This window comes from Nanorana parkeri, unplaced genomic scaffold (genome assembly GCF_000935625.1).
Source record: "Nanorana parkeri isolate BGI_ZX_2015 unplaced genomic scaffold, ASM93562v1 scaffold1139, whole genome shotgun sequence".
NCBI classification, from domain to species: Eukaryota; Metazoa; Chordata; class Amphibia; order Anura; family Dicroglossidae; genus Nanorana; species Nanorana parkeri.
The window spans coordinates 268,959-285,596 of record NW_017307407.1 but is presented as its reverse complement, the minus strand read 5'-3'; the positions used below and the strand labels follow the sequence as shown (position 1 = coordinate 285,596).

Genomic DNA, 16,638 nt, shown 5'->3' with positions numbered 1-16,638 from the left:
CACCTCTCGATCCTGTCACGGCTCTCTGCCGTGACAGGGGGAGGGGCTGGATTCCCCTCTCCGATCTGCCAGTGCTGACTGGCGGAACGGACGGGGCGGGTACAGCTGGCTCTGCCTCTAGATAGGCAGAGCCAGCTGTCACTCACGCAGCTGGGCAGATCCCGACATCCATGTCGGGATCCTCTCCGGCGTCTCAGTATACCGCGAGCTGTAACTCGCGGTATACTGAGCTTAGGGTAACGGGAGGACGCTAGTTTGTGTCCTCCCGTTACCCTAAGGAGAACTATGGGGAAAAACACTGACCCCATAGTTTAACTCGAGTATAGGGTCACTTTAAAACCTCCCAGTGAGCCGTCTGATGAGGGAGGGTTCATTGATGTGACTAAACTTCGGAGTTCTGTAATCAAGAAACTTTTTGCACAATTAAAAGCTTAAATAGCTGAATATGAGAATGGAGACTAGAGTTCCATCCACTGGCTGAACTAAAAACAAACAAACTGCATTATATTAATAAGCAATATTTCATTTTTATTGGAGTAAAATATCTTGAAAAAAAAATGTTTGTCCTTGCCATGACAGTTCATTATATTACGGTACTGCAAAGATAAAAAGATGCACATGTATTTAATCTTCAACTGCATTTCAGATTTCAGTGTGTTTAAAAGCAATAACAATTTAAACGTTTATAGCGAGATATTGAGCCAATGCATCTGGAATTGGAAGCAAAAGAATCCTAATCTTACAGGAAGCAATTTAGTAGCCCATATGTATAGTCACACTTGGATAATCCCATTTATTAGGGGAGGTCACAAAAGAAAATTCCATTTTATTTCTGCAAGACTATTTTAAGATTTAATGGGACTCATTTTCAAAAAAAGAAAGCCAAGGAAATGCAAGTAATTTCCCATAGCAACAAATTCAATTCTGGCTATAATTTTTCTAGCGCAGGTTTAAAAATTAACTTAAACACCCGGTTGCTATGGACAACTGCATTTTTCCATTGTGACATATCTTTATAAATGTGCTGACGTCACAAAACACTGGTGCAGCAATTATGGCATAGAAGCAAACATGTAGACAAAATAGTAAAACAATACCATTACTATAAGCATTTAACATGCCAAATAAAAACATGCTAAGCCCTAACAAACGACATGGCAATTATGTAGATGTATACTATTTTATAGGCAACATCTAGAAATGTTAATTTGTGCCTAATGAGTACAGACTCCTGGCTGTATATCTGCAGTGTGAGATCTAAGGCTCTGCCATCTGTCTGCTAGTCTCAGCAGATTTGGAGCGAGATCTATTAATGTCACTACTGTCCTTACTGAAGGCTCTGACATGAAGAAGCAAAGCCATACCTCTGTATGAATAAAGCCTTACAAAAAGGCTTCTAACCTGAAGGACCATGTGGACCTTAAAAACTGGTACATCCTCTACAGGAACTTAGAGATCTTGTTCAAACAAGATGGCAGGGCCCATGGTAGGGACCACCCACTTCATAAGGAAGCGATTCCCAATAGGACATTTCTGGGCAAACCGTTTAGGAGGAAGAGATCAACTTCTCAAAGTGATCCCAGTCACCATACAACACAGACTGAATAGGAAAGGTTTTAGCAAGTTTAGGCACTTTCAAGGACTCCAAACTTGTCCCCTTTAGAAAGGTTCAGGCAGGTGGTTCTAGCCGTAAACAAGTGCAAACTGCATCCACAAGAACAGAAACCGTGACCTTTACCTTAGAAATGACTCCAAAGAACTGGAAACCGTACCTTTATCCCCCTTTTTGTCAAGCAGTGAAAATGCAGGCAGAGGAGAGTCAGAGGGGGTCCTTGAGAAAGCAGGAAAGAGGGCCAGTCTGCTGCCCCTACAGTTAGATGTATCAAGGAGATCAAACATTTTCTCCATAACATATGACATGGCAGCGTGAATTACTCTCTAGATATTAAGTTAGAGGAGGGTGCCCTAGGGAGAAGAGAGAGACCCTAATGCTAGCAATGACCGGGATAAAAAACACAGCATAGGACTAACAGAAATGGTGTCCCCAGTGGGAATAGACATGCCATTTTATCTTCACACCTCGGGTGAGCATAAAACCTAAGGGGATCTTCGGGGTCGGAGGTTCATTAAATGGACCACAAACCCAGACCTGTAAAGAACCCTGCAGATACCCACAAATGCTGCACAAGTATCAATGGGGGTGCTCAACGCAGGGTTCAATGGCCGAGACCATTACAGGCCAGTCCTGCATTTTCCTTTCGGCAAGGTCTGGGTTCGGTCCGCCAAGGCTCTGCCAGGAAGAAAACCGATCCAGATAGCTGCTGGAGGTGCCTCAGTGGTTTAGAGGAACATTAGAGAAACCTGCTCTAAGAGTTTTGAAGAATAAAATCTCAGAGAAACTTAGTGTAGAAGAAAGTACTTCTAAGCTGATCTGAGTGAAGGTATCCATCACCTAAGGACACTGGCAAAAAAATTAGGGATTATGTAGGGCTGTCCTGCAGATTTGATTGATTTGTCTGTGTCTAATTACCTGAAGGTAGCTGAAAAACCAAGAGGTTAAAGTATTTAACTCTCTGTATCCTGTGACGTATGATCAAGAAACTGGAGCTTTTTGGCAACTTACATCAGCACTGTTTAAAGACAAAACAAATTAGGCTTTAAAAGAAAAGAACTGTACCTACTGTAAACATGGAGGGAAACTCAGTTATGTTTTGGGGCAGCTTTGCTGCAACTTGCCTGAGGTGCCATGAATCTGTACAGGTCACAAAGGAATCTGAAGACTCAAGGAATTCTGTAGTGAAATGCCCTGTGCCAGCAAGTGCGGTCTCAATCATAGGTCATGGGTCTTCCAACAAGATTTGACCCCGGGGTAATCACACAGTAACCCATCAATGACCCAAAACACACAGCTTAAACCACAGAAGAATGGCGGAGATCAAAACATCGGACTATTCTGAAGTCCCTTTCTATGTGCCCTGGTCTGAAAACTATGGAAAATATGTGGAAAGAGACAAAATATGCAGTCTGGAGAAGACACCATTAAAACCTAAGACACCTGGAGCAGTGTGCTCAAGAAGAGTGGATAAAACTACATGTTAGCAGGGCAGAAGTCTCATTGAGCGTTACATAAATCGTTTGCCTCCAAACGTTGTGCAACAAAATTAGTCTATGGGTCCCATCAATTTTGTTCATGTAATTTTCATTTGTTTTATTTAAAATATTCTGTTGAGTTTTATTAAATATGTACTTGTTATGATGGATGTGAATTACATTTGACAGTTTTAACAGAGAAAATTGTGGATTTCTCTTTTTTTCATGGAAAGGTACGAACAAGTTTGTCCATGGCCTTGTCCCTTGGCCAACCACAGTATTTTCACTTCTCAGCATTACCTCTTTCATTGTGCTTCTGCAAAAGCGCTTGGACAGCACATCTGTAAACACCTGTCCTCCTTGAATTTTTTGCCTGCGAGGGACCTTTTTGATTCAGTCAACCATCCTATGTCTTGTTGATGTGATCATTGTTGCCATTGTATAAGAAATGTTTACACTGATCTGTCTTCAGCTGCCTCAACTCAATAGATCATGACTTTTCCTTTACCCAGTTTCATTCCTCCTAGAAAGCTGATTCTGTTTGATATAATTGTTTTTCACCTGCATATTATTTTGTTGATAAGTAGCCCGTCTGGAATAATTGTTTAATCATACAATTAACCATATGCCTGCAAAATCCTTAACTGTGTGAAAGTGCACCTAGGAGAATGGCTAGTGTTTCAGCCAGTGTGCGTGTGCAGTCTCTACTGCAAAAACTGCCTCGCCCTTCCTAGCATGTGGACTTAGGCAGTGTTGGGTGCTTTCAACTAGTGTAGCTCACCTGGTCTGACTTTATTCATATGTGGCCATGGGGAATAGAACCTGAGAGCACACCAATGTTTAGACTTACATAGAATGGAGATACAGTTTTCCCTCCAACTGTAAGAACGGCACTTATATTACCAGCCTCTTCTTTTGGCACATACTTTATCACATGGCAGTCTCGAACCTGGTAAAAAAAAACAGTAACAGATGTTTTGAGCAAATGATATATCAAAAAAGCTTATAGTACTTTTTAATCTTAACGCGCTGATTTGTCAGTACAGAGGTGGCAACACAATAGGACAAATAATAAAATGTAAGCACAGCTCTTTTGGATGGAGATTGGGATTGCCATTTATTTTTGACTCATAAGCTCTCTATGTCTACCTCCTTGCAGGAACTAAATTATAAATTACTTACAAGGTGGTATAGTTGTCCGGCGCTATTGCACAAAAACGTTCCTTCGATCCTGGACCTTTGCTGGCATTGTGGTGAACCGGGAGCGATGGGATCCTGTTTTTCGGCTGTACGCTCAAGTATCAGGATCATCTGTGTGTCCTTCTCCTGAGGTGGTGCCCTTTGTGACTCTGCTGGGTTCACTTGCTGTGCTTAAGAATGGGATTCTTTTGGGATTTTTTGGGAGGCCGTCACTGGCCCCCTCTGTGAGGACATTTGTATCGGAAGTAAACTGCTTGATGCAACTGGAAAAATTAGTCGTACAGATGCAGGACCAGTAGCCAATATTTGTCGAAACCTGGAGTGTGCAGATAGCGTTTATTTATTCATCTCATCTTAGCTCATTCCTACATTGATTTCTACTTAGCCTGGATATGTCCTTGTCCTATGCCTTTTTGGAAGAGGTGGCATCCAACCCTCCTAGTTGTGCTGTTTTCTATAGGCTCTTGATTCTTCTTTCTCTCCGATTCTCTCTCGTTTCTAAATACTCTGTCTTTTTTTCATGCTTATCTACTTCTGTTTGGCAGTCCTAGGACTTTGGGATTTGGATGCTTTATCTTTTTTATGTTCTAAACTGACACTACACTGGTTACGTCTGGAAGCTTCCATCAGTCCTCAGCTCCCTAACAATATTTGTCATTGTTTTGTATAGTCATTGTAAGTACAGGGAACTGTTGTATGCATGTTTCTATTATGAGCATGGTTGTTCTTTTTTGTTCTTATAATAAAGATATATTATAGCAATAAAAAAACATATGCACAGTACCCGGTAGTTATATTTTCACATACAGCATTATCGTTTATCGAGAATTCACTGGAATAAAGTAATGTGAATACTTTCAAAGCAAAAAGTGGTTAACTAACTTCTTTAGGTGTGAATTTCCTGGTGAAAAAAGTTAGGCAACTTGAATGGGAACAAAAGGAGGAAACCCAAGTTTAAATGGATCAGTAGCACCGTTGAAAAATTACATAAACACAGGGAAAACATACTACATGCAGATAGAGGCTATTGTGAAAGTCAAATCAAAAGGACATCAGTTCTGCAAGGCAAGGTGCAAAATAGTTAACCAAAAGGCTCAATTTACTAAGATCAATCAACGAAGACCAACTGAAACTTTGCTTTTTATTACTATAATGCATTCAGGCTACATAAGGAGTAAAAAAAACAAAAAACGGGTATCTTTATTTTATTTTTTGGCTGTCCTTGTGTGCTACAGCTAGGGTTAAATACTCTGTTTTGGTTGTATGCTGGAGATCCAGATCAATTCTCACTTCTTCTTGATTGGAACACTGTGCAGGAGGTGTATTAGACTGCAGCAGACAAGAACTGCTGTGCTCTGTGTTGAGCAGAGTTTCAGATCCCCAGAATGCTACCAGCACAGGGCAAGTTGCAGCAAGAGTACAGTAAGGAAGAAAACAAAAAAACAAAGAAAAAAAACACGCTTTTACTACTGTTCATGCAGCCTGACTGATAAAACACGTCTGATAACCTTTGTAAATTAATTTAAACATATTGTACATTTTTAAGATCAGGAGTATTGAAATACACAAAGTTTTCTAAAATAAAGTTAAGTAATCCCTTTTGTGAACTGGTATATTCAATATCCCTATAATGATGAGAATACGAGTGATCTCATTAGATCACTCGTATTAAAGCCGAGCAGTGGCTCCTACTCCTCGCCCTGCATGTCTCGGGCGTCGGGATTTGCTCCATAAGACGCAGGCACATTTTCCCCCTCCTTTTGGGGGGAAAAAAGTGCGTCTTATGGAGCGAGAAATACGGTAATCGATATATGCAAAAAAAAAAAAAAGATAAAATTCAAGAACACTCAGCCTTTCTCTCTATATTGTTGCAAAGCCTAAAAGCACTTACATTGCAGTTCCACTTTTACTGCCAAATTGGAATACGACCTACTTATAAGTGGTATGCATTCCCAATCATATAGCATAATCTAAAGAAAACAATTGCTGCTTTTTTTTAAAAATATATCAGGCTCCAGTAGTTCCATATACAGCTGGTTTTAGACAGACTTGGAGGGAGGTGGGTCAGAACGTGTAGCCAATTAGGATCTGCTGCAGTGTACATGTGTTTACAAGAAAAGAGAAGATAGGGAATACCCCATCTGCTGCCGATCCTTCACTGTCCAATCAGTGGGATGGGTTTGTTTTGCACAACTGCTCATCAACATGCTGTAATGTAAAATTTGATCCTTTTTTTATTGTTTTATTAGTAATCATTAAAAAATTGTGTATATATATATATACACGCACACACATAACATAAAATACACACATACACACACAGTACATATACATATTATACACACACACACACACACACACCGATCAGCCACAACATCATGAACAATGAGAGGTGAAGGGAAGAACACTGATTATCAAGTTACAATGGACCCTGGAAATGGGTGGTGCAGGAAGTGCACATTTTGACCCTGAGGGCCAGTTCACACCACAAACAGTGTGTTCCAGAGCTGTCAGCCTCTGAAACGCACTGTATGCAACCAGGCGGAGCCTCGAAGTCAGTGTCTCCTACCCCTGAATGCAGGGAGCCAGCAGGGTTGCGATACACTGCGTTCCAGAGGCTGACCACTTTCGAACGCACTGTTTGTAGTGTAAACCGGCCCTGAGGTTGATGTGTTAGCAGCAGAAAAAAAATAGACAAGCATAAGCATTTGAGTGACTTTGACTAGGGCCAAAATGTGACGGCTAAAACGACCGGGTCAGAACAACTCCAAAACTGTGACTTTTGCGAGATGTTTCTGGTCTGCAATGGTTAGGACCTACCAAAAAGTGGTCCAAGGAATTAAAACCGGTGAATTAGCGACAGGGTGGAGAGCAAAAGGCTGGCTCATGTTGTCCAATCCAATAGAAGAGCTATTAAATTGCTGAAAAAGCCAATGCTGGTTTCAACAGAAAAGTGTCTGAACACACAGGGCATTTCAGTTTGTTGCATATGGAGCTACATAGTTGCAGACCAGTCAAGAATGCCCATGCTGATTCGTAGCTTCTGATACAATCGATCGAGCGTCTCTTGAGACGCTCGATCGCTTGACTGTAAGCTCCCGGCCGGCCGTGTAATTACAGACGAGCAGATTTTCGAGCCCTGCCGATTCGTGTCCACCGCCAAAAGCACCTACAATGGGCACGTTTTCATGGATGGCCGGGTCCATGTGTGTTGCTTACCTGGGGAAGAGATAGCACCAGGATGCACTATGGGAACAAGGTAAGCCAGCGGAGGTATGAGAGGTTTTGGGCAATGTTCTGCTGGGAAACTCTGGGTCCTGCAATTTATGTGGATGTTACTTTGACACGTACCACCGACCTAAACATTGTTGCTGACCAAATACACCCCTTCATGGAAACGGTATTCCCTGATGGCAGTGGCCTCTTTCATCAGGATAACGCGCCCTGCTGCACTGCAAAAAAGGTTTAAGAATGATTTGAGGAACACAATAACGAGTTTGAGGTGCTGACTTGGCTTCCAAATTCTCCACATCTCAATCCAATTCAGCATCTGAGGGATGTGCTGGAAAAACAAGTCCGATCCATTGAAGCCCCACCTCACAACTTACAGGACCTGCTACTGATGGCTTGGTGCTAAATACCACAGCATACCTTCAGAGGTCTAGTTCAGTCCATAGGAAATTATGGACACTGGCACTCCAAGGTAGAATAACGTCTTTTTATTGGCGTTTCATGCAACAATACACTTATTGCATTGCAACGTTTCGGGGTCACACAGGATCCCCTTTATCAGGCAGAACGTATATCTATATACTATTCAGACGGTGGTCATCCGTCGACTACTGATGCACCTAACCTATTACTACGGATTAGCGGTAAGGAGTGCAATGGGTACATGGACTGTAACTAGTTCAGTCCATGCCTCGACATGTCAGCGCTGTTTTGGTGCCAAAAAAGTGGAAGTTCTCAATGTTAGGCAGGTGGTCATAATGTTATGGTGAGTGTGTGATTATATATATATATATATAAAAAAAAAAACAGTTTAGAAAACACAGAAAAAAATGTGGAGCCATTCATGTGGTGAAACCTGGCTGTAACATTCTAATACTATTTCAAATGTAAATTGAAACCTTCCCTGTGGACAGGCCAAAAATATTCTGCATGAAAAATACAGGCAAACACATTTTGAATTCAGACAACATATACTGCATGCTGGCTTCTCAGAATGCACAGTAGGCCAACAAATCAAGTTATATGTGAGTATTGTAGATACTACACAGATAAATGTTCATTTACTCCAGTTGCTAAAAGGAAAATGACTGCTACATGTAGATAGGGCTTTGTGGTCTGATTAAATCATTTTTGGTATCCCTCCTCCCCAGGAAAGAAAATAGACTTTTATATTAGGGCTGTTACTGATTAAAATTTTCGTGTTCGATTAATCGAAATTTGTTTAAATCGAATCCGGACTCCTACCCCCTTCCCTTCGTTAGCCGACAGAGCCACTTGGGGAAGGGGGGAGGAGTCCGGTGACATCGATGTCCGTGATGTCACCGGATCTCCGACAGGACACCCGGAAGCCGGCGAAGAGGTGAGTATTTTTCATTAGCGATCAAAAAAATTTTAATCTCACAAAAAATTACCCTACGGTAGTATCTCACTCCCTATAGACTGGCAAAATTCTCTAGTGATGTACAGACTTGTGTTGGAGAGAATGTAATCAGGTCGGAATGCTACTTCATATGTTCTGGTCCTGTGGTAAACTAAAGGACTACTGGTTCAAAGTCTTTCGAATCCTGAGTAGTGTCACTGGAGCTCATATCGCCTCTAACCCTGCGTTAGCACTTCTAAATTTAGGCATCATTAATATCCCTTCTCCTTTCAAAGTAGTCACCACACACATACTGTTAGTGTCCAAACTCCTAATAGCGAGAAACTGGAAATCTGTCGACCCTCCTGCGATTGGAGAAGTCATAAAATTAACTCACATGCATTACAATTATGAGAGAATTTTGGCACACCGCCAATCTGCCCTGCATAAATTTGATAGAATATGGTCACCATGGACTACTTGGTATAAGCCCCATTTCATATTGTAGTTTTCTTAACCTACTATATACTGGAACTCCTTACCAACCTTGTTTACTTTGTACTGAATTTACGTTTATTTTACCTTTCTATGTCTATTCTGTATATCACGAGTATGCTCACTGCAATTCTCTTTAATACTCCCATGTTTGGGATAATGTAATACAGAATGTCTGTTAATAACCTTCAAAATCTAATAAAAAACATTTGAGAAAAAAAAAATGTAATCGCTCAAAAAGATTAACAATTAATTCAAGAAATTAATCGTTAATTTGCACAGCCCTATTTTATATACATATGCAAGTAAACTATATATTTATTTTTTATTTTTGAATGGCTATTATTAGGGCAAAGACATACAAGTAGTCTAAATCTCAAATCACAAACATGCTGGTGTAGACCATATGCAGACCATTGTTTTCAAGAAATTCAAACAATGCAAATATTACTTGCAACAATATGCTAAAGAACTATGCTTAAAAAAAAACAAACGCAAGTGGGCAGGATTTTTTTTTTTATTGCAGAAGAGACTTACTTGGACCTTAGAGGAAAGATGTAGGCCCCAAAAGCGTGTCCTTAAAAAAAAACAGTTAAAGCACATAAAAAAGTATCATGGGTAATAATCAACTGTATGGTTTCTTGCAATAAAACCTTCTCATTTGCATGTTTACAATCTTCTTTAAAATTGTCAATGAGCTGCACATGTGCAACTCAGTATACATTCTCGGCACACCTTGGTGCCGGGATGAACGAACTTCCATGCACATTGTAAAGTAGATTGTGTTGTCCTGGTCCAGTCAATCAAGATGGCCTAAGATCCCGAACCCGGAAGAACACTGGTTGAAGATGCTGATTAGAGAGTGGGGGCAGGCGAGTAAAGTTCAGCTTTAAAGGGCTATCAAACAAGTGACTTTAAGCACTTGTAAAGGAATGGAAATTCTTTGTGATTGCCCTCATTTTATAAAAAGGAATATTGTCTGCATAACACACTGGTAATATCTGAATGTAGAGATCCTGCTAGTACTAAAATCTCACCACCAATCATTCTCAGCATGAGGCCTTGTATGACCTACCTAAGTTCAGCTACAGACATGAAGTGAAAGCTGCCCAAACTTCACAGCAGAAAAATAATCTTGGAGAAAAGAACTGATCCTTCAGAATGTGTTTTCCCAGACCATCACTGTAATTAATAGATTAATAGAGTGATTAATCTTCCAGGGACACAAGACAGCAATAAAATTAACCCCACCCTACCCTATGTAAAACCAAAAATAGGCATCTACATACACTTTAAGAGTATTCTTTCAAAACAAAAATATGGGAGACGGGACTGCCGACTTTTTTTTGAAGGTATTCCAAAGATGTCATCTTTGCCCTGAGCTTAAAAGGAGAACTGTGAGGTGAGTGATTTTCACTCATCCTCATAGTTCTAGCCGACCTGTGACAATGAAACTGTCACAGGTCGGCTCAGTAGATCGGGAAGTGAGCGAACACATACCGGCGCAGATTCAAGCAAATTTTTCTTTCGTTTGTGCAATCTTATTCAACCAACACAGCCACTGCAGCTTTTGAAAGATAAAAAGGGGAAACAACAAAAGCCAAACAGTGATTCTATCCACTTTTTACGCTGCTTAAAAAAAAAAAGTGCTTTTAGACAGAGTGCACTTATTCTACCCACTTATCCGACCCCCAACCTAAATGATCTCACCCTTACCCTCTGCAGATCTATACTTACCAAGATCCAAGGGTTGCTTCTCCGCTGTTTCCCGACATCAGCGCTGCAAGTCTCCGTTTCCTGGCCAAGTCTGATTCCCTGCAAGGACGTCTATAGGACTGTAATGTGAAGATGTTGCCAGCAGGGGGAGCATTGTGGCGCTGGATGTTAAAAATAAGAGGAACTGTGCCCGTCGGATTTGCAGAGGGGGGAAGGTGTAATCGTTCAAGTCAGGGGTGGGGAACAAAAAGGATTAGTGTAGTTTGTTTTAAATTGCACTTATCCTTTAGAAAGTGTTTTTATTCATGTCTATTTGCCCCTTTGTAGAAATGCTACGTATTTCCTGTTTGGTTGACCACACAGCAAATGAAAAAATTACCAAATAAGCTTACTCCAGAACAAAACAAAAAAAAATGGAGGCCCTGGTATTACAGAGTCTGTTCAAACCATTCAACCGTAAGGAAGTTTGCAAGTAAGCTTACTGGCCCTGGTAAGGCAGCCCTCAAATAAACAGGTCTACCTTGTTGGGACCAAAACCATGGGCACCAAACCAAAAGCCCAAAGATATCTTTAATTATTTATAATAAAAAAAATTAATAAAAAGAGCCAACTGTTTTGGGGTATCAGGGCTTACAATGGAATAAGGACTTGAACGGACTCAGAAGATACTATAACCAAATGGATCTATATAGGATTTGGTATAAACTTTCCTTTAGGACTGGAAATGTAATTGCAAGCTCAGCAGCAGCTGCTATTGTTACTCCTGAAATGAGATGGCTGTTTTTGTTTGATCGAAATTAGGAAGAATTAAAAGGAATTTTTGGGCATTTTCACCTTTCGGTTTGGCACTTTGAGAAAAATAATCATACAAACAGTGATAAAAACCAATGAGAAGTTCTAAACCTTCTTTATTATACTAAAAAAAGGTTCTTTATTTGTTTTCTGTGATTTGTTGCACATTTTAATAAACACTCAGAGTGAGGAAAAAACCTCCTCAACCAACAGGGGCAAAGACAGCAATAACACACACATATACAGGTGAAACTCGAATAATTAGAATATCGTGCAAAAGTTAATTTATTTCACTAATGCAACTTAAAAGGTGAAACTAATATACGAGATAGACTCATTACATGCAAAGCAAGATAGTTCAAGCCGTGATTTGTCATAATTGTGATGATTATGGCTTACAGCTCATGAAAACCCCCAATCCACAATCTCAGAAAATTTGAATATTGTAAAAAGGTGCAATATTCTAGGCTCAACGTGTCCCACTCTAATCAGCTGATTAAGCCATAACACCTGCAAAGGGTTCCTGAGCCTTTAAATGGTCTCTCAGTCTGGTTCAGTAGGAATCACAATCATGGGAAAGACTGCTGACCTGACAGTTGTGCAGAAAACCATAATTGGCACCCTCCATAAGGAGGGAAAGCCTCAAAAGGTAATTGCAAAAGAAGTTGGATGTTCCCAAAGTGCTGTATCAAAGCACATTAATAGAAAGTTATGTGGAAGGGAAAAGTGTGGAAGAAAAAGGTGCACAAGCAGCAGGGATGACTGTAGCCTGGAGAGGAATGTCAGGAAAAGGTCATTCAAAAGTGTTGGGGACTTTCACAAGGAGTGGACTGAGGCTGGAGTCAGTGCATCAAGAGCCACCACACACAGACGGATCCTGGACATGGGCTTCAAATGTCGTATTCCTCTTGTCAAGCCACTCCTGAACAACAAACAACGTCAGAAGCGTCTTACCTGGGCTAAAGAAAAACAGACCTGGTCTGTTGCTCAGTGGTCCAAAGTCCTCTTTTCTGATGAGAGCAAATTTTGCATCTCATTTGGAAACCAAGGACCCAGAGTATGGAGGAAGAATGGAGAGGCACACACTGCAAGATGCTTGAAGTCCAGTGTGAAGTTTCCACAGTCTGTGTTGATTTGGGGAGCCATGTCATCTGCTGGTGTTGGTCCACTGTGCTTCATTAAGTCCAGGGTCAACGCAGCCGTCTACCAGGAGATTTTGGAGCACTTCATGCTTCCTTCCGCAGACGAGCTCTATGGGGATGCTGACTTCATTTTCCAGCAGGACTTGGCACCTGCCCACACTGCCAAAAGCACCAAAACCTGGTTCAATGACCGTGGGATTACTGTGCTTGATTGGCCAGCAAACTCGCCTGACCTGAACCCCATAGAGAATCTATGGGGCATTGCCAAGAGAAAGATGAGAGACATGAGACCGAACAATGCAGAAGAGCTGAAGGCCGCTATTGAAGCATCCTGGTCTTCCATAACACCTCAGCAGTGCCACAGGCTGATAGCTTCCATGCCACGCCGCATTGAGGCAGTAATTGCTGCAAAAGGGGCCCAAACCAAGTACTGAGTCCATATGCATGCTTATACTTTTCAGAGGTCCGATATTGTTCTATGTACAATCCTTGTTTTATTGATTGCATGTAATATTCTAATTTTCTGAGATTGTGGATTTGGGGTTTTCATGAGCTGTAAGCCATAATCATCACAATTATGACAAATCACGGCTTGAACTATCTTGCTTTGCATGTAATGAGTCTATCTCATATATTAGCTTCACCTTTTAAGTTGCATTAGTGAAATAAATGAACTTTTGCACGATATTCTAATTATTCGAGTTTCACCTGTACACTTTACCTAAAATGAAAAACAACGGCAGGAGCTCCACTTTAAAAAGAGACCCTGTCACCGGACCTAATGTTTGAAACAAAACCCTTTAAGCAACAGAGCATTAGAAGTACTTGCTACTTAATAATCGGCTAACTAATCGATTTTGAAAATAATCGTTAGCTGCAGCTCTACATGTTTCCCCACTGCTCCAGTTTTGATACAAGCCCCCCTTAGTGCTTACAGGGTATGGGAAAGGATGCACTGCCACAAGATTAACAGGTTAACGTCACGTCTTCCTCTAGGCTTCAACATCAGCTGACATTGGGAATGGTGGTGCTGGCTGCAGCAAATAAAGAGGGGACCTTTTCTGCATCTTAATAAACAGTTTTAAACCAAACCAATGCCGTTTCTCAGAATAAGCCATTCTGAAGTTTGGAAATTAGACTCAGAACTGCAATACTTGCATCTAGTCTAGGTTTAACAACATATTTCTGCTCCTAAACTCTAAACTCTGAAGGCAGAAAAAAATGGGATCCTACTTGAGCAGCCTAGCCACCAAATACATGGGGAAGATGTGAATACTATAGTGGGGCTTAGTTAAAAAAAATCAACAAAACAATCAACTTTCAGAACATGAAATATTTATATTTTCATTATCAAGGCTGCAAATTCCATAGAATAATCAGGAAATCCCTTTAAAAAAAGAAAAAACAAAAATGACGAAACCTACCTGCAACATAGTAACAGCACGCTTTTCCCCTGATTTGGTCCACAATGGTACCATTCCCAGCTTAACTGCTATTACACCAACCCTGTTTGAGCCTGGAAGAAAAGTCACAGAATACCCGTGTTATAAATTGTCATTATTAAACAATATGCTACTGTCCTGTATATTTACACACTAAAATGCTACATACATGCTATTGTATAATGTACTCATATTTAAACTAATAAAAACAGTACAATACTTTTTCTATATATGGCGTTTAAACAATATGAGGATTCTTGTATCTTCTGTTTTGTACCAGTATTCATCTACTTACAAAAAGTAATGTACTTTTGAAGTCACAGCAAAAATGAAAATGTCAAAATGCATGTGGGTAAGCATTTTTTTCCTTTTAGTGTTCAATAGATAAAACAGAACAATGTATGTTTTTCCTGAACTTTAAAATAGAGAAATAACAAAAGAGTTTTGGGCATGTATGAATTCCATGGAAGTAACTTTATTTTACTATACAATAAATGCAGCTATGTTTTCTCCAATTTTAAGCCACAATTGACCATTTAATTAACAATAGGATTTTTGTACTCACCATAAAATCCTTTTCTTTGAGTACATTGAGGGATGCAGGAATTATTTTGGTTAAACTGGAGGACAGGAGGATTGGACACTGGCAAACTGTAGGCCAGCACCGGGGAAAAACAGCATATTTTACCAGTATGCCTCAGTTTTATGGCAAGGCAGTACCGAGAGCATGATCAAAAACACAAGGGGTGGGAACTGTGTTCCTTAATAGACTTTTATGGCTCAAAAATCGTTTCCTCTTTCTCATCCACTGAGGGACATAGGACATATGCCAGACTTCTGTATCATCCCTAATTGTTGATGCACGGCACTGCTGTGGCATTGTTTCGCTAACTTATCCAGCGCTGGGTCTGGAAAGCATCCTTTGCCAGGCTAAAGGTCACTTCCAGAATAGGCCTGCAACGTTATCGTTTTTTTATTGCGGAATGGTACAAAAGCAAGGCCAGATAGCTCCCACATAGAGGGGAAGCCTTTAGCAGTATTGCAGAGAAGTGTCTTAATTGAAGTTAAAATTTTAAGAAAAAAGTGCTAGCAAAATAACAGGTTAGTCTTTACTAAAGCAGAGTTGAAAAAAAAAAGACATCAATCCTTCTAAGACACTAGCTAAAAAAAAAACCTGGGTTGGCTTACAGTATTTTTGTTTTCCAGCATTCAATCCTCCTGTAGGCACCACTATAACCTTAAAGGTTTAAAGCAGAAGTATATTTAATGGAAACTTAATTTGGTTCACTTGGCTCAATGTAAGTATCAATATCTGATGTGTACTTCAGAGACATTGGATATCTACATATATTAAAACAATTACTAAAAAACAAAAAGTCCCCCGTCTGGTAATGTCTTTAATGGGCACAATAAATATACATTTGCTATTTTTATCAAAAGCATTCCAAAGCTGTATTTGCACATATACAGTTTAGCACAAACATATAGACCCATTTAAAATCACTTCGAAGCATAGTTCCCTTTAAGGCATCCACATTTAGCTCATATTGGATCTAATCCTCAATTATGTAAAGAAGCATGCATCCAATTTACATGAAATAAAATTAAGAATTCAAAGTTAGGTCACTTGTTCAGTCATATGCACATTATCAGCCCATCAGTGTCCAGATATCTTCAAGTACCCAACATAATAAATGCAAGCAACAGGGTGCCCAAAAATGTTGTTCATAGATCCACAGATGATATGGTTGGCTCATAACTCCATAGCTTGTCCAGCCCCTGGATGTTACTAGATATCACATCAAATACCACGCAAGTGTAGCTCATATATATTTGTTCTTTAAAAGATGGACAATATTGACCCTTGCCCCAAAATAATTTAAACCGAGTGTGATTAAGAAAAAAAGACTTGAAACCCCCACCAACTAGGGCCAGCGGTTAGCGGGTCCACACATTTTAAGCTGCACAACATGGTGCACTTCAGTACATATAGTATATAGCGGGTGTATGTATTAGCAGATTCTCCAAATATGGAGCAATGTTCATACATTATGAGATCTTTACTAATCGGTTATCAGTCAGGGAGGTATACATATTGTGTTGCACTGGCATACAGTATTTAGCCAAAGACTGCATAGTACTTGTAACAGCAAGTCTCCAAGTTGTCAGC

General features: G+C 40.2%; 1 protein-coding gene across 1 annotated transcript in view; it reads right to left on the bottom strand.

The window, feature by feature from the left end:
• Positions 1 to 16,638, bottom strand: part of MRPL3 (mitochondrial ribosomal protein L3) — an 83,084-nt gene that overhangs the window by 61,354 nt on the left and 5,092 nt on the right. Inside the window, exons 3-4 of the mRNA XM_018568114.1 lie at positions 14,451 to 14,542; positions 3,941 to 4,039 (exon numbers count right to left, since the gene is read on the bottom strand). Of these exons, the coding sequence (XP_018423616.1) occupies positions 3,941 to 4,039; positions 14,451 to 14,542 (191 nt within the window). The remainder of the gene's footprint in view (positions 1 to 3,940; positions 4,040 to 14,450; positions 14,543 to 16,638) is intronic.